The sequence below is a fragment of the Exserohilum turcica genome (assembly GCF_000359705.1).
Source record: "Exserohilum turcica Et28A unplaced genomic scaffold SETTUscaffold_2, whole genome shotgun sequence".
Taxonomy (NCBI): domain Eukaryota; kingdom Fungi; phylum Ascomycota; class Dothideomycetes; order Pleosporales; family Pleosporaceae; genus Exserohilum; species Exserohilum turcicum.
The window spans coordinates 481,653-498,549 of NW_007360025.1; the positions used below are offsets into that span (position 1 = coordinate 481,653).

Genomic DNA, 16,897 nt, shown 5'->3' on the forward strand with positions numbered 1-16,897 from the left:
GATGGACTGAATCGATGAATAAAGCTTCAACGTTGATTTTTGATTCACTTTCACAATCTTTGCCTCTTCCCATTGAACGACATCAAGCTGCTCTGCAAGCTTGCAGCCACCACTGGCCGACCTTGTCTCAATCAAGAACCCAAACCCACGACTCTTGTCCCGAGAAATCACACATACCAGCAACTCAAACTCAGGAATCAGAACCTCCCAGAAACGAGTATAGCTCACGGCATCTGCTACAATGTCCTTAGCAGTCCCCATAGGCTGCATCATTCTCGCGGGATTCGTCAAGTTTGCCTATGACTACATTCTGTATCCCTTGCTGTACAGTCCGTTAGCCCGTATTCCAGGCCCAAAACTCTACGCGTTCACCAAGTGGCGGCTTGCATGGGACGAAGGAACGGGCAGCGGACACGCACTATTCACGCACTGCATCTGCGGTACGGACCGGTAGTGCGCATCGGGCCGAACGAGGTTCACTTCAACTCCCCTTTCGGCGCTGCGCACCATCTACGGCGCCGGAAGCGGGTTTGAGCGCACCGACTTCTATCGCATGTTCGACGTCTATGGCAGGATGAACATGTTTACCTTTGCCCGACGGGGCCGAGCATGCGAAGAGGAAGCGATTGGTTGCTCGTCCGTATTCGAAGAGCGGACTCTCGCTGCACAAGGTCGATGGGATTGTGGAGCAAAAGACACAGGACTTTCTGCAGCTGGTGGAAGCAAACTGCGAGACTGGCGGCGGATTGGAAATCTTCGCAGCACTGCATTACTACTCGATCCATGTCATAACCGCCTTCTTGTATGGCACCCCCGGATTTGGCGCTACTACGGCGCTGAGAGGAACACCTGAGCATCTGGCGCTCCTGGCAGACATCATGAGTCATGCTCGCAGACAACTGTCCTGATTTGCGGTCCACCTGCCGACGCTCACGTCGTGGATGTACACACGCACCGGGTTCCTGGGTACCATGGTGCAGCCGTTGCTACCAATGGCCAAGCCAGCAACGTACACTGGCATTCGGGCGCATGCACTAAGAGCCATGCATGCATACCGCGACGCCGATCAGACCTCACGCTCAGAAGCGCAGAAATCAATCATCAGCGAGCTTTATGCAGCAACGTCCAAGGCCAAGAGCAACATGGATGACCTGGACATTGCCAGTGAGTGCGCCGACCATCTCCTCGCCGGCATCGACACAACAAGTGACACACTCATGTTCCTCATTTGGTGTCTCTCTCTCCCGCAGCATGCTCATGTGCAACGGAAGCTTGTCGAAGAATGCAAGACGACCTGCGACAACGGCACCAGCGAAGGTACCATCAGCGTAAAGACGGCGGACAAGATGCCGTACTTGAATGCCGTTGTCCAGGAAACCCTGCGTCTTCTCGCGCCGCTGCCAGCATCCGAGCCAAGGCTCAACCGAGTGGATACAGCAATGGACGGCTACAAGATACCCCGAGGAACCATGTGCAGCATAGCGCCCTACACGCTGCCATGGGAACGAGCGCGTGTTCCCTGACTCGCACAAGTGGATCCCCCGAGCGGTGGATGAGCAGCGAAAAAAGAAAAGCTAGCCGGAAATGCATCGCTGCTTCTGGCTTTTCTCCACCCGCCGCCCGCATGTGTGTGTGTGTGCATCGGTATGCAGTAAGTAAGTTGCGTTCCGTGTTTACCCATGACCCGGCTACCTACCGCGCGCTGGTTACTGACCGACCGGATACGTAAGTAGCCTTGCCATGGCAGCAATGGCACTAAGTAGTGCTAGTGCCGTCGCTGTACCGCAAGTTTGGTTCCACCATCAATCCGGGGTATCAAGATACTGCCCCAGCTATCACATCTAGATTTAAAGTCTTCACTGACGACACGTTTGCGAAGATAAAGGTGGGTAGTATACTCGCGCAAAGACATTGATTTGAGTTGATCGGAGCCAGGAACACGAGTGCTGGATCGAATTTGCGCCTCACGCACTGCACACGTAGGAGAAGGTGGTACGCTGTCCGGTTGAGGGGCAAAAGCCGCCTTGGAATTGTGGAGAGGGGTGAAATTTTCTTCCATATGTAATGTATGTACCTCACGTGGTGCAAAAGGGGGGGAGGGGGGGAGGGGCGGTTGAGTCCGGGGAAGTTATAGCTGGGAATCCTTTCTCGCACATGTCATGACCTGTACTTAGGGCATTTGCTAGTGCGGTCCAATCATGAATCTGCCGGAGTATCGTCGGGCGCGAGGGGGGGGGGACTTGTGCTTGGCTAGCCTCGGTGACTTTACCCCGACTAACTTGCTGCTGCCCTCCCCCACATACTGCACTCCACACCCCCGAGGTCTTGGCATCGTGGCGGGCAGCGACTCACAGCAGACGTGCCAATGCCAAGATCAATACAAGATGGATGCTTGGGCGCGTCTTCCGGGCTAAACGGCCCTCCCGAAGATTCCCCAAGGAGCAAATGCCGACGGATTTGCCCGGCTACGGCTGCACATGATGGGACAGTCATGGCGTAGTATTGGTACGAGGGAAACATGAGGGTGGAATGCATATATACCGGTGTCTTCTGTCAAGTAGCTTGTTATTTGCACTCGCCATTACCATCCCTCAAGTGCCTCTGCTCCCCCCTAATACCGGGCAAGATGGTCGCTCGCAATGGCAATCAGCGCAAGCTGAACACCTTCACCACGCTGTTGTTTGCTGCAACAGCCATGTCGTCGGCGATTCGGACTCCTTTGTCTGGCGGGTCAAGATATCCTCGGATGGCGGCTCGGTCCAGCGACATGGACGCTGCGCCATACCGGGACAAGACACTCTCGATTGACGAGCGAGTCGAGGACTTGGTCCAGCGCATGAACCTGGAGGAAAAGGCTGGCCAGCTCTTTCACAATATTATCAACCAGGGACCAAATGGGACTCTGCTGAATACAACGGGCCCAGATGTACAGGTGAAGTTCATGACGCACTTCAACTTGCACGGTCCCATTGCCGATGTACGTGCTACAGTGCAGTGGTACAACAACCTCCAGCAAATGGCACTGGATACCAGGCTGGGCATTCCCATCACGATCTCGTCGGACCCAAGACACGCATTCACCAACGCCGAAGGTAGCCAGATTGCCGCGACCAAGTTCTCACAGTGGCCCGAGACGCTGGGTCTAGCAGCGATTCGAGACGCCGAACTCATCCACACGTTTGCTGATATTGCGCGGCAAGAGTACAACGCCGTTGGTATCCGATCCGCTCTGCATCCGCAGATTGATGTGGCTACCGAGCCGCGGTGGGCACGTATCAGCGGCACTATGGGCGAGAATGCGACGTTGACAGCTGAACTGGCCGTTGCATATATCAAGGGATTCACGGGCCCTAATGGTTTCGGAAAAGACTCTGTCACGACTGTATCGAAGCACTTTCCTGGAAGCGGGCCGGTTGAAGGCGGCGAGGACAGCCATTTCGTTTACGGCAAGAATGCCACGTACCCAGGCAAGAACTTTGAGCACCACCTCATCCCGTTCAAGGCTGCCATTGCTGCTGGAACAAGGCAAATCATGCCGTACTACTCGCGCCCCATGGGAACAAAGTACGAGGAGGTCGCAGCTGGCATGAACAAGGGCATTGTGACTGATCTTCTGCGCGGCGAGCTCGGCTTCGACGGCATTGTGGTCAGCGACTGGGGCCTCGTGACTGACTCCATCATCGCCGGGCAAGACATGCCTGCGCGCGCCTGGGGCGCCGAGAACCTCACTGAGATCCAGCGCACCGAGAAGATCCTCAACGCAGGAACCGACCAGCTCGGCGGCGAGTCCCGCACCGACCTCATCATGGAGCTCGTGCAGAAGGGCATCATCAGCGAAGAGCGCATCAACCAGTCCATCCGACGCCTGATGCGCGAGAAGTTTGTCCTGGGTCTCTTCGACAACCCGTTTGCCGATGCGGATGCCGCCGTGGCCGTCGTGGGCAAGCCCGAATGGCGCAGCATTGGCTTCGAGGCGCAAAAACGCTCCTTCACTCTGCTCACCAACAAGGACGCTGCACTCCCGCTCAAGGCGTCCGACTGCTCAAAAGCGAAGTTCTACGTCGAAGGCATCAACAGCACGCACCTCGAGTCGCGTAACTTTGAAGTCGTCGACACCCCGGAGGAGGCAGACTACGCTTTCCTCCGCCTCGTTGCGCCGTACGAGCCGCGCCCCGGCGGCTTTGAAATGAACTACCACTCGGGCTCTCTCGAGTACAACGCCACGGAGAAGGCGCGGCAAGCGGCCATCTACGCAGCTGTGCCGACGATTGTGGATATTTACCTCGACCGGCCTGGAGCGTTCCCCGAGGTAGCAGAGCAGGCGCAGGCGCTCATGGTCAATTTTGGCGCGAGCCCCGAGGCGTTCTTGGATGTTGTCTTTGGCGTCGATGGCAGTGGGCCTGAGGGAAAACTGCCGTTTGATCTGCCTAGGAGCGATGAGGCGGCGGCGGCGCAGTTGGAGGATGTGCCATTTGATACCGTGGATCCGGTGTTTAGATTTGGTCACGGGCTGAGGTATGATTAGGGTTGTAGGATATATAGTGATGATTATGAGTAATGTATTGAATGTATGATGGAATGATTGATGTTGCAATGTGTTGAGCTGAGGGTGGGGTTGCGCATGGAGAATGATGTGGTTGCCTGGCGAGCGATTGGTTGGTCAGCGGTGTGTGGAGCATGGGCACGTGAGCAACACGTGACGCGCTTAGTTCAGCCCCACTGCACTAGCGTGTCACCTTGTCGCCTTGTGTATACCTTGTTGAGTTGGCTGTAGTACCTGTTTCAAGGCATTTTCCAGTCCAAATGCCTGAGGGAAAAAATCCGGTATCTTGACGGCGAGTAGAAACTACGACTCATGCACACTCTGCAAATCGATGTGCAACGTGACGCTGGGAAAACGACAATCATGTAGAGAGATGTGGGGATATGGGTATCCAGGTGTACGAGAGCAGCTGTGATGGACACAATACGACAGCGACAGCCTCATTCCGAGTGAGAGCAGCAACTAGCCCCGTGACGGCTACGAGCAACTCGGACTCTGCAGAGTATGATGTAGCCAGCAGACGAGCGGGTGACTAGACGGGCAGCGGACCGACTCGAGATTCAGGCTCAGCTCATGCTCCTGCTCACCGCTCCGGCGATGGCACCGCCACAGTGGCTGATATAGCTGGCGGTGCAGGCGGCATGTGACGTGCGGTGCTTGGGAGTAATAGCGACGGCGGTATAGGTATAGGTATGGTCGAGTGTTGCAGTGGGAGAGTGTTGAGGGCGACTAGACAAGGCCGTCTTGTGCAACACCAACGCAGACAATGTCGCCAGCACGCCACTGCATCGACACCACGTATGTCGCTGTGGATGCACGCCGCCGGCCGCCTATTCTCCGCGAGACCCTGATCTGCCTGGCGATGTGGATGTGCATGTGGATGCGGCGCCTATTGCGGGGGGGAGACGCTTGCTGGTGTGTAGAGAGAGAGAGGCTGCAGGGACGGGTCGCGAAAAGGCAGTCCGGCAAGCAACTATGTCCACCGGGTGGGCCTACGCATGCACGATGAGCACAGCCTACATGAACTTCGCCCCCCGGTCAGCCCGTCTACCGCCCTCACATCCACGCGAAGCTTCGAATTGCATCCTAGGCCCCGCAAATTTCTGTCCACGGCTGCAATTGGGCCAGATGACGCCATGCCATGCCATGCGATGCTGTCTTGTGAGGCCGCCCTGAGCTTTAAGTAAGTGTCAGATGCTCGCTGTCGCCTGCCACCAGCCCGCCTCTTCAACTCCACCATCGCCCCATCGCACCACCACACAACAACACCACCACCACCACCACCACCACCACCACCACAGACTATGGGCCGCCGCGAGAGACAGCCCTCGCCCCCGCCTCCGCCGCCCATGGGCCCGCCATGTACGTTTTTCCGTTTGTTGGTCTGGCAGTTTTGGTCGAGCGCCCCTCTAATGTTGTGCAGCAGACCCCACGTACGTCTTCGACAACTACGAGAACGGAAAGCCTAAATGGGCGCCGGGGAAAGACAACCAGCGCGACTATCGCGAGTACCGTGATAGCCGTAGAGGAGACCACCGCCGCCCTCGCAGGAGCAGATACGACCAAGATGAATCGTCTGCTGCTCCACCCCCACCACCAGAGACCGCATATCCACCACCACCCCCGCCAGGAGCAGCTGCACCACCAAAAGGCACGTTATCTAGGCTCTACTCGCACGAGTGGAATAGTTACTTACAACCTCGCAGAAGCACCCAGAGACCCTAGAGACGCTCGCCCTCGTCGCCACCGCAGAGAGCCCTCGTACTCGTCCGACGACTCTGACTCGGAACCGCCCCCACCACGACGAAGCCACCGTCGTGATGACCGCCCCCGCTACCACCGCGAGGACACATACGACTCGTACGACGAGAACTACCCACGCCGCCGCCACAGGGAGTCTGGCCGCCGAGACCGCGACGGCTACAAGTCCGAAGGTTACAAGTCTGAAGGCTATAAATCCGACGGCTACAAGTCCGACCGCAGGCGCCGCGACCGCGATTCCCACTACGATGACTACGACCGCCGCGACCGGTCCCGCGGCGACAGAGACCGAGACCGCGACCGCGACCGCAGACGCCACGACGACCGTTACGACGACATGTTCAACGGCAAGTCTCGCCGCGACTCGCGCTACGACGACCGCCCCCGCGACAGGCGTGATGACTACGACCGCCCCCGCGACAGGCGTGATGACTACGACCGCCATGGCGATCGTCGCAAGAGCACCAGAGACTCCAAGTCCGGAAAGCCCCCGATGCCTGAGTGGCAGCGACAGGCCATGGGCATGTTCAAGGACTATGCTCTCCCGATTATCAAGAAGGAAGGCGCAAAGTATGTGCAGAAGCAAATGGCGAATGGGTTTGGGCGCCGTTGATGTAATGATGTGATGAGTTGATGTTGAGACTAATTTCCATGCTGTTGTGGTTTTATTTCTATGCGGCTATCTGTGTTAGTTTTGTTCTTTTGAATCTGGCGTTATGCGGCTGTATAGATGATATCCTATTTGCTGAATTGATCTCTCCTTGGATTTGTAGTCACGTGTTATGCTGTTTAGTCTAAGGTCAAGTTGGTCTACCTTGATTTATAGAAATCTATGAATTAGTTTTAACTTCATCACCAAAATAACACACCACCAACTCCATTCAAATATTTACAATATCTATTATAACTCAACTTCTATGTACTATGTATAATGCTCGGCCTCTGCCTTGGTGGGTATCCACACCACAAAACACATCAATCATATCTTTTATCTTGAATCTACAGCAACAAACTCCTCCTCGAATGCCCGCCCTTATCCCCATTGCCCGTGCAATTCACCTGCTTGTCAATGCCATCGATATTCGCACACGTGTACGTATTCGTACCGCTCGGGCTCTTGACATTGATATTTTCAATCGAGATATCAGAGCATACGGCGGGGCTCGAGCACACCAGGTACCCGATGTTGGGGTCGTACTTTTTGCTCGTTGTGCCGCTGAAGTTGCGGATGGTGATGTCGGAGATGTTGAGGTTCGAGGGGAACTATGAATGTGTGTTAGGGACTTTGTTTTGCGGAAAGAATGGAAGGGAGGGGGGATACGTACTTGATTGCATAGCGTCAGGTTCTTCTGGCCGTAGCATTGCGTGATTTCAATCGCATAGTCGACGTTGCTCAGCACCATGCCGTCGTACGTGATATTCTTAACTGCGCCGCCGCCACCGCCGCCCTGCAGGTCGCCTGAAAGCGCGGATGAAGCGCCCGGCCAGACTTTAATGCGCGCGCCGTCGGATGCGTTGGACATGCTGATGTTGTAGACGTAAATGTTCTCAACGAAATCGATTTCGCCGGGGTACTGGCCCAGCGAGCCCACGCTGATGCCGTGGCTGCCGTTGCACACGAGGTTCTGCACCACGATGTTTGTGCTGTTGGGCTTGAACGACACGCAGTCGTCGCCATTGTTGATGTGCGAGTTTTGGATCACGATGCTGTCGGAGCGGTAGGTATCCCAGCTTCATTTCATCCATATTAGCCAAAATTTCCCTCTCATAGAAGCAGATTACTCCGGTTAAGTGGGAAATGGAACGTACCCATCCGTGTTCTTGGCCGGCGACTTGCTCGTGCTGTCGCCGAAAATATCAATGTTGGAGAAGATGACTTGGCTCGAGTTTGCGACAAACGTGTACCACTGCGGGCTGTACCGGAACTTGAGGTCTGAGATGGTGGCGCCCTTGGCGCCAATCAGGCCGAATAGAATCGGCCGCAGGATGTAAATGTCCTTTGCGTACAGGTCGTACCACGCCTGGCCGTTGCCGTCGAGCGTGCCGCCGCCATAGACATTGATGTCGTGGCCGCCAATCTGGAAGAAAGTCGTTGCGTTTTGGAAGATTTGCTTGAAGGAATTCGCCTGCCAGTAGTCGGTGTCGTTTGTGAATTGGATGGTGCCTTGGATATCTGGCCTGACGCGTTAGTTTGGTGCAATCTATTACAGAATGCCGGGGATCGACAAACCCAGGTCGATGCTCTGCAGGAACGTAAGATCCAGCGCGGTGCCAATGGTGAAGCTCTGGTCCTTGGGGAACACTACGTGGCCGCCGTGATTGCATTTTTTGACTGCCTTGAGAATATTCGCAGAGTCGTCTTTGCCGCCACCGAGAGCCGAGAGCATGCATGTCTTGGTTCGGATGGGAGACTTGGGGAAAGGCTTTCCTGGGTGGTACGGGGACGCGGCATAGTTTGGGCGGATCGAAACTCCACGGCCAGCAGGAGGGCCAGCTGAAGCAAACGACAGTGCAGTCGAAGCGTGCAGCAACGCGCCGGCAAGAAGGTCGGTGATACGCATGGTCAGCGTGGTGGTTGGGTGATATGTAGTCGAGGTACAGCACACAGCAAGTGTGTTAAGATAGCAGACCAGCTATCTTATATCCACGCCGCCAGCCTTGCAGCCGCGGGCTTGGCCTTGGCCCAGATATTGGCCTAGACATTGGCAAGTCCCCCCTGATGGCAATGGTGCCATGCAAGGCGATATGGAGTAGTCGCGGAGGAATTATTCGACCATGTCCACGATGATCCTAGAGATTCTCCTCACGGCCACAGTGGCTAAGCGGGCCCGAGCTGTGGCGCTAGGCCAAGACGAGCGAAGCCTTCTCCACCCCCCTGGGCGCTTGGCTCAGCACATTGGTGGATTTTTCCCTATAATTTCCCGCCCGCCCAACTCCCCATCTGCCTCCCTTACGCCTCTCCAAGTCCGACTCTGTTCATTGGAAGCCGTTGTCTACGGGCTAGCCGGCCCAGCCTGCTTCCCGTCTGTGAGGAAGCTTCCCAGGCCTTGTCGTTCACCGCCTGAGACACCCCTACGTGGATCCACGCAGCCTGCTATGAAGTTTGTTCCTCTCCAATCTTGCACATGCCTCCACGACGGTCCTTACTCTCGGAGCGACTTGGAAATGATGTCCGCTATGACGGTCGACTTCTGCCAGGCAGTTCGACCGCAGCTAAAATAAGAGTAAAAGGGTGTAGTTCCCCTCCCTGGACCCAGCCCCCCATCTTCGGTAATGGTCGTCGCTCATTTACTCGGCCGGACGCGGGTATGCAGCAACGGTAAATGGCACGTGGTTGAAATGGACAATGCTAGCCCTGCTTACCGCTAGCACTAGTCCAATACTATTAACTCGACGTGTGCATAACTAGTCGTGTTTCAGGGACTTTTGCAAGCAGTCGAGCATAAAGCGTAGCCGTCGGTGTATACTGGAAATGAGATATCGACTAGCCATTCTCCATCTCATCTCCCTCCGATGCTGGAAATGAGACTTCGACTCGTACGCCATCTATCTCATCAGCCTCGGCAAACACGCACCGCAATAGGAGAACACGAGTCAAAGGCAGATAACTAAGTAAGCAACTATCAGCACTATCAGCATAAAGACAATATCGATAAACTCTCACGCTCCACCAATACTACTACGTCTACTACTATACAAAGCCAAATTATTAAACAACCAGTTTATCTCACACGACACAACACGCCATATTACATATACCACACTAGCAAAAGCAATAAGAAACAAGCAATAAGCAACAGCGGCAAAACGCAGAAACAGCAAAAATACCGACCTGCCATCGCTCACATAAGACCACTGAAGAAAGCTTAGCTTGTAAGCAATGCCAAGAGTCCCCCCCAAACCAATCACGGCCTTTCTTTCTTCATCCAACGCGCGTTGTCAGTCATGCGAAGCTCAACCTATGTACTTGTAAGCACTGGAGTTTGTAATATATTATATGTAGCATGTCTTAGCAACGGACCAAAAAGATAGAAAAAAAAATCCGGCTTCACGCGGGAGGAAGGAAGGCGAGGAGCGGATGCGGGATACGGGATACGGGATGCGGGGACAAAAAGGAAAGCTGACGTGGATGTCGACGTGGTGATATGAGATTGAGAAATGGAAGTGAGACACAGCAAGGGTTTTTTTTCATTTGGTGTAACTTTGGATGTTGAGGCAACTCAACATACGATTTTACTTTTCTTCTTCTTCTTCTGGAGTGTGGTTTATGCTGCTGAGGTTGTTAGTTCGCGCGGAAACGGGTGGGAAGCCTACGCCTGTGCCTGTTACGTGGGTTAGGTTAGGTTCGGTAGGTAAGTAGATAGTGGTAGAGGGAAATGGGGAAGAGGAAGGGAGGGAGGGAGGAGAGGCAGGGTACCGTTGAAGGGGACTTTGTGTAGTGTACCACCACCACCCAACAAGCATCATCTTTGTGCACTTCGCGCGGTGCGAGATCCCATTGGACCGGGGGTTCTCCATTTCTTTTATTCCCGGCTTCTGCAAGGACGCAGTTACATCTGCTACACACACACAGCCTCGCCTTACCTTGCTTTGCCTTGCTAATACCCGACCAACTCGGTACCTGACCAACTATGTACATGGCTCAATTGACTGCCTAGTTAGCATGGCCAGCAACTTTTCATATCGTTCCTAGTTATTCGTTATTAGTTATTACTGGTATTTTGCACCCACCGCTCCAATCCATCTAATCCCTTAGTTTAATACATACATACATACATACATACAATACAATACATACATACAATACAATACATACTCACGATCCCTCCCATCCATCAGCCTTCCCTTTCCCACTAAACCAAACCAAACCAAATCACAACCAAGCCCCCTCCTACGTCGTCCACCATTTGTTTTTTTTTGGAAATTGGAGAATTAGTGAAACAAGACACACACCCCACCACCCCAGCCTCTTTAGATGCAGTGCAACATGCGTACAAAGATGACCACATCCCCCTGGTATGTACACGCCATAGCCAGCAATGTCGACAGACATGCACACGCTACTGACCTGCATTTGCCTGGTTACCAGGCTGCCCTTGTTACAGTAGCAGTGGCAGTGGCAGTGGCAGTGACAGTAGTAGTAGTAGTAGTAGTAGCGGCAGTGGAATGTAGGTAGCAGTATGTAACAAGTGGAGGAGCTGGCTAAACGTGCAGCGGGGAACGCGGGTAGTAGGATCCGGGTGTGGGACAAAGAGAAGGGCTCTAAAGAAAAAGGGGGGCGGTTCACCCTTATTTGGAGCGTCTTGCAGTGTACGTAGTGATTGGGAGAGAGAAGGGGGGGGGTAACTTCATAGGTATTTGCAGCTTGTCTTGATAAGGCGTAAGTATGTGTAATCCAAGTCAAAAAGTCGTCATTGCATCATAAGTACTTGGCTCACGCACGCGCCAACGAAAAAGGGATGATGGCCAAAATAAAAAATGATAGGGCGTTTTTTTCTGGTGGAGGGCGGGGGGAAGGACAAAGCGATTTTTCTAATAATTTTTTTTTAAATTTTGATTTCATTTTCTATAAGTTTGATTTTGATCTACAGAGTTTTTCTAGACGATGAGGCTGAGAATCTTGGGTTTGAGGGGTACCAGTCTCGCTCTCACTCTCACTCTCGCAATGTACATGAGACATGGTGGCAATCATGTCATGTGTATATGAGTGTGAGAACGCGACTGAACGAAAAAAAAGTGCAACCACCAATCCCCATAGCCAACGCGACAAGTAGAATGAGAATTAAAAAAAAAGCAGACTTGGGAAAATTTCGCTGGTCTTGCTATACACCAAGTACCCATTCATGGAGGTTTACTACATGGGAACCACAAATTTCGGGATCAGCCCCCCAGCCCCCCAGCCAACAATCGAGATTACAGTACAAGAAAAAGTCGTTCCCTGAGCTCGTTGGGTGCGGAAACCCGATCAACGGGGCGGCAAAAAAAATACAGCTCAGATACACTTTACTTACAGTTTAGCTTGCGTTCTCGCGATATACAAGCTGGTCTTCAAACATGCAGGAGGGCCCCATTGCCACGTCGTCGTGCCAGAGGTCCTGGTCCATGGGCGTCCGCGGCTCGTCTGCACTTGGACTAGGGCTGTTTGTGAAAAGGCTGTCGGACGGGCTCTGGTCGAGCAGGCACGCCGTGTCTGTGATGGGCATGCCTTGCGACATGGGACTGCCGACGTAGGATGCGGCCGACGAGAGAAAGTCGACAGGACAACTATCTGGGAGCGGACTCGCTGGGTAGTCGCCGTGTTGGGAGCCGTAGCCAAAGTCTGCGTCGCTTCCGTGGAATGGAGATGATGGATGCGAGCTGGAGAAGCCGGAACGGTAATATGACGGGTCGAACGAGGCGGGGACAGATCGCGACATGTGCTGGGCGCTGCGGTAGGCTTCGTGCAAGCGAGCAGACCGCTTCAGTCTGGCGGCGCGACGGGCTGCCTGGCCGCCTTTTGCGCCTGATGCCTGACGCTGGGGCTGAGGTTGTTGGCTGCGATGTCCGCGCTTGTTGGGCTGCTTGCTGCGGTAGCGAGTTGTTGATTTGACGCCCTCGCGGATCGCTTGTTCAGTGAGGCGCCACATGAAACCCTTGCGAGCCTCGTCGCCTGGCTGGTCGACTTTCTCGAATGCCTGCTGAATGGTTAGTCATGAAAGTGCTAGCTCACATACAGCCAACCTACGCCATTCATGGACAGATTATGCCTGATGCTGTTCTGCCATCCCTTGGTTTCCGAGGCGCTGGCCTTGTCCGTGTTGTTCTTGAACCAATCGTAGATGTCGCGGAGTATCATGGTGTGCCCCGGGGCGTTCAGAAGAGCTTGGTAGATCAACTGGGCGTACGGCTGCTCCTTGTCAAACATGCCGCCCTCCCCAGTGTCCAGATCGAGGGTACTTCTAGAGGCATCGTCATGAGGTGTAGAGACGTGGGTGGGGTCAGAGTAGGGACTGTGGTAGCCATTGTGGTCTTCGATCTTGAGAGAACAGCCGTATGGCGTGTGCTCATAGTCGTTGCTGAGCTGCATCAGCTGGGTTTTGGTTTCGTGGTCCGACAGGTCCATGGCATCGTGGTGCTTGGGCGGCTCAATGTGGTAGGCGTTGGGCGGGAACGAGTCGGCCATGGCCAGGTCGTTGGGCAGTCCGGTCAAATCAAGAGCATTGTAGGAGCGCGGGCAGTTTGAGGTGGGGTAGGGCGCGGTGTAGGCCAGGTTGTAGTGGTAGTGGTCGCTTGGGAGTGCAGAGAAGGCATTTGGTGCGTGGTAGGCGTCGGGGCCGGCAGTGGCAGAATTGAACATGAAGCCCGGGGGCGCAGGCCACTGGATGCCGTCTTGGTGGTTGAAATTCATCCTGCTGTGCTCAGAGGGAAAGGCGCTGGAGCGAGCATGGACGGGCAGTGTGGCGACAGGCTGAGATAACAGCGGACTCTGGGCGTGGAGCGAGAGCGGCAGCGGAGCACAAACGGGAAGCTTTGATGAGCGGGCGGCATCCAGGCCGGCGTATGGGTCTCTGGAGCCAGGGCGATGGGGTGATTGTGCATGTGGCATGGTTGTCGTGGTGTGGTGCTTTCACGGGGCTAAACGGTGAGCAGCGCGTGTGAGACGTAGAGAGTGGCGCAGGATGGACGGGCGGATGAGTGAAGGGCTCTGGGCCCAAGTGAAGCGAAAGGCAAGACATTTTACATGGCAGCGAATGGGGCTCATGGCCATTGTCACCTGGACGCGGCGGCGACGGGTTCCTACTGCAAGCGTAGGCGCAGGCGTGGACAAACAAGAAGTGAGAGGTCATGGCAGAGACGCTGGTGCAGATGCAGATGCAGATGCAGATGCAGATGCAGATGCAGAGCGGCCGGCATGCCACCACCACCACCACCACCACAGCCGTCGCTCTGCCACGGCCACGGCCCGAGACGGCGCCTGGACAAGGTCGCGGCACTGCTTCTGCTTCTGACAGTCGGGATGACTTTTCTGTGCAACCGCTGCAGCCAACGACGCCCACGCAAGACGGGAGCCTGCACACGCCCCATTCCTCTTGCGACACTGCCGCAGCCCTTGCCTCTCTCCGTCCGCGTCGGGCTGCCCGGCTCCTATCCGCTGCTCCCCCAGCCGACGACATCCCATGTGCAAAACCACTCCCGTCCGCCGCCACCACAGCATCGTCACGCAAAGAAACAGACAAGAGAGCACCGTCCAGCGAGCAGCAAGCGCTTGTCCACTCAAAGAAAGCTGCATACCTCCCACGTGCTCGTGCCGTCTCTGCCCAAGCCGCACCGCCCGCAGCCGTTTGGGGACAGGAGAAGCGTAGTACAATCTGCCCGGCCTTGCTTTCCGGTCAAGCGGCCTCACAGTCCCTGCTTGACCTCCTTGTCCTGCTTGACTTCATCCACGCCCGTTGTTTGCCGCGTATTGGCTGGCCGGCAGGGCAGCCCGTCACCGCTCAGCCAGAGAGGTACACCGCCAACGCTGCCAGCGACCAGCATGCCGTCACCGCGAGGCCGCTCCGAGGCGGTTGGCAGCTGTCCGTGGCGAGACCAGAAGCTTCACCGTTGGCCACGGCCAGCATACGTGGTCACTGCCACGCATCCGAGAACGTACCCATCAACACGCCAGGCCTTGTGTAATGCCCATCCTGCCCACCGTCCTATCATCGGCACCACATCCAAGAGATGCGCCAACTGCTGCTGCGCCGACTGCACAGCCCTGATACCCGCGCCTGGGAGAACACCGCTACTTTCGATAGTATATCTGCCACATGTTAGCCGTGCAACCATGGCCTTCACATGCCTTTGACCGACCTTCTTGAACTGGAAGTGCAGTTGCAGAATTCCCTGCCTTGCGTCAGCCACGTACTCCCAAGCCATACGTCCGAGAGCCTACCTTGTCAAAGCTGCTCTTGAAACCGCGTTCGCGCTTGGCACTGTAGTCCCATTCCTTGTCCACGATCCTGAACGCAATGTCCTCGTAGGGCGGGCCCGCAATGAACCGTATCAGGCACGTGTCGTCTTCGCCCGCTGGTGCAAACGACTGTCCCTTTCTACGCCCATTCTCGCGCTCAATCTTGTACGTGGGCGCCTTGCTCTTGTCAATGAGGTCGGGGTAGAAGATGTTGAACTTGTATCCCTGCACCACCTTGGGCGGCGGGTTGTCGTGGTCATAGTGCGTCTGATTGTACTTGTTCCACTCATAGCCCATCTGCACGCGGTTGAAGTAGCGCGGCTTTCTGGGCTTGTAGCTGCCGTCTGCGTGAGGACGGGCCGTGGTCACCTCCTCTTCAGCATTAAACACCTCTTCGCCCTCCTCAACCCCTCGTGCCACTTCTCTTTCGTATAGCGCCATGGTCGCCTTGGAGTAGTCTTCCTTTTCCACGGGCGCAAATCGCGACGCGCTCGTCGTCACAGCCGCGCTCGTCGCAGGCTGGCTGCTGCTGCTGGTGCGCGTGTCGTTGCTCATCTTTGCTTTAGAAGGGACGTAGCCGACCTTCTGAATCTTGCGCCTTTCCGACGCCAAGTCGTCGAGGAAAGTCTTCTCCTCGACTTGCGGCAGCGTCTTGTCTTCGGCGCGCAGCTTCAGCATCGGTTCCGGATCCACGGATGCGTCGTATGCGACGGTAGTGGGCCGCAGCTCTGCCGCATCATCATTGCCTTTGAGCATGGCATAGATGTTGCCTTGTACAGATGCGGCGGCCTCGGCCTGTTGCTTGCGCAGCGTCTGCAGGCGTTCCTTGACAATCTCCTGCGACACGCGCCGCAGCTTCGCCTTGGCCTTCCATACGCGCAGGCTTCGCAGCAGTTGTTCCCAGTAGTCGTAGTCAATGGGCTCGTCAGAGTCCAGCTTCCTCTTGACCTGCACCTCGAGTGTCTCGAGCTGCTCATACGACTTTGGTGCGAGCAGCTGGTCAATGTCGGCAGCCACGGAGCTGGTGCCGCGTGCCTCGGATTTTGATGTCCTGGATTTGCGGCGGATATCTTTGCAGATTGCTTTGAGCGACTGGCAGGGTTAGCGGCGTCGAGGCAATGTATGCGCAAACACTCACGGTCCAGTAGTCGCGATTGCTCTTGCTCGTCTCGAGCGTGAGGTAGTTCTCAATCTCCTTCTCCAGCTCAGCAAGCTCTTCGTTATTCAGCCCCTCGAGCACTCCCTCGGGGTCCACAATGTCCAGCTCGTGATCCTCGACCTCTTCGTCCAGTATCGATTTCTCAGCAGGGTCGATGAAGCGCAATGTGACGGCCAGCCAGTCAATGGGTTTGGCGCGTCCGCCTCTTACGCGCAACGCTGCCTTCTTCTTGGCCTGCTGCAGCACGAACCGATCCTCGTCCGCCACCCACGCCTCCTCGGCCGCGTTGGTTGACCGTTTCGCTGGATTGTCGTGCGCTCGCGCATCGGCTGAGCGCTTTGCGGGAATAGACGATGCTGGTGCATCGCGCTGGGCGTAGCGACTGCGCTCATTTCGCCATGGGGGGTCGCGTGATGACATGTTGGATGACGGTGAGGGGATTCTGGTGCAAGAGTAAAGCTTGGCTATGGCAATGTACACGCGGAGGGAGATCGCGAAATCT

General features: G+C 55.5%; 7 protein-coding genes across 7 annotated transcripts; 4 read left to right on the forward strand and 3 right to left on the reverse strand.

Moving 5' to 3' along the window:
* Positions 1-241: 241 nt before the first annotated feature.
* SETTUDRAFT_153443 (uncharacterized protein) lies at positions 242-1,983 on the forward strand (the record flags this gene model as incomplete). Its single annotated transcript, XM_008027086.1, has 6 exons — positions 242-450; positions 475-582; positions 620-882; positions 1,006-1,512; positions 1,764-1,885; positions 1,936-1,983. 6 exons carry the CDS (start codon positions 242-244, stop codon positions 1,981-1,983), a joined length of 1,257 nt encoding a protein of 418 aa, XP_008025277.1.
* Positions 1,984-2,626: 643 nt separating this feature from the next.
* On the forward strand, positions 2,627-4,525 carry SETTUDRAFT_30973 (glycoside hydrolase family 3 protein; the record flags this gene model as incomplete). Its single annotated transcript, XM_008026818.1, has 1 exon — positions 2,627-4,525. The coding sequence occupies one exon, from the start codon at positions 2,627-2,629 to the stop codon at positions 4,523-4,525; it is 1,899 nt and encodes a 632-aa protein (XP_008025009.1).
* Positions 4,526-5,791: 1,266 nt separating this feature from the next.
* On the forward strand, positions 5,792-7,177 carry SETTUDRAFT_162865 (uncharacterized protein). Its single transcript, XM_008027087.1, has 3 exons — positions 5,792-5,905; positions 5,967-6,194; positions 6,250-7,177. The coding sequence occupies exons 1-3, from the start codon at positions 5,848-5,850 to the stop codon at positions 6,915-6,917; spliced, it is 954 nt and encodes a 317-aa protein (XP_008025278.1). The 5' UTR covers positions 5,792-5,847; the 3' UTR covers positions 6,918-7,177.
* Positions 7,178-7,241: 64 nt separating this feature from the next.
* On the reverse strand, positions 7,242-9,011 carry SETTUDRAFT_115053 (glycoside hydrolase family 28 protein). The gene is made up of 4 exons (XM_008027088.1): positions 8,535-9,011; positions 8,114-8,477; positions 7,630-8,035; positions 7,242-7,567 (listed from the first exon to the last, which is right to left on the reverse strand). Exons 1-4 carry the CDS (start codon positions 8,863-8,865, stop codon positions 7,304-7,306), a joined length of 1,365 nt encoding a protein of 454 aa, XP_008025279.1. The 5' UTR covers positions 8,866-9,011; the 3' UTR covers positions 7,242-7,303.
* A 3,307-nt stretch (positions 9,012-12,318) lies between these two features.
* SETTUDRAFT_88512 (uncharacterized protein) lies at positions 12,319-13,691 on the reverse strand (the record flags this gene model as incomplete). Its single annotated transcript, XM_008027089.1, has 2 exons — positions 12,319-12,978; positions 13,029-13,691. 2 exons carry the CDS (start codon positions 13,689-13,691, stop codon positions 12,319-12,321), a joined length of 1,323 nt encoding a protein of 440 aa, XP_008025280.1.
* A 437-nt stretch (positions 13,692-14,128) lies between these two features.
* Positions 14,129-14,962, forward strand: SETTUDRAFT_19155 (uncharacterized protein; the record flags this gene model as incomplete). Its single annotated transcript, XM_008026691.1, has 1 exon — positions 14,129-14,962. One exon carries the CDS (start codon positions 14,129-14,131, stop codon positions 14,960-14,962), a length of 834 nt encoding a protein of 277 aa, XP_008024882.1.
* A 106-nt stretch (positions 14,963-15,068) lies between these two features.
* SETTUDRAFT_19156 (uncharacterized protein) lies at positions 15,069-16,815 on the reverse strand (the record flags this gene model as incomplete). The annotated part of the gene is made up of 4 exons (XM_008026692.1): positions 15,069-15,086; positions 15,137-15,169; positions 15,219-16,328; positions 16,375-16,815. 4 exons carry the CDS (start codon positions 16,813-16,815, stop codon positions 15,069-15,071), a joined length of 1,602 nt encoding a protein of 533 aa, XP_008024883.1.
* Positions 16,816-16,897: the final 82 nt, after the last annotated feature.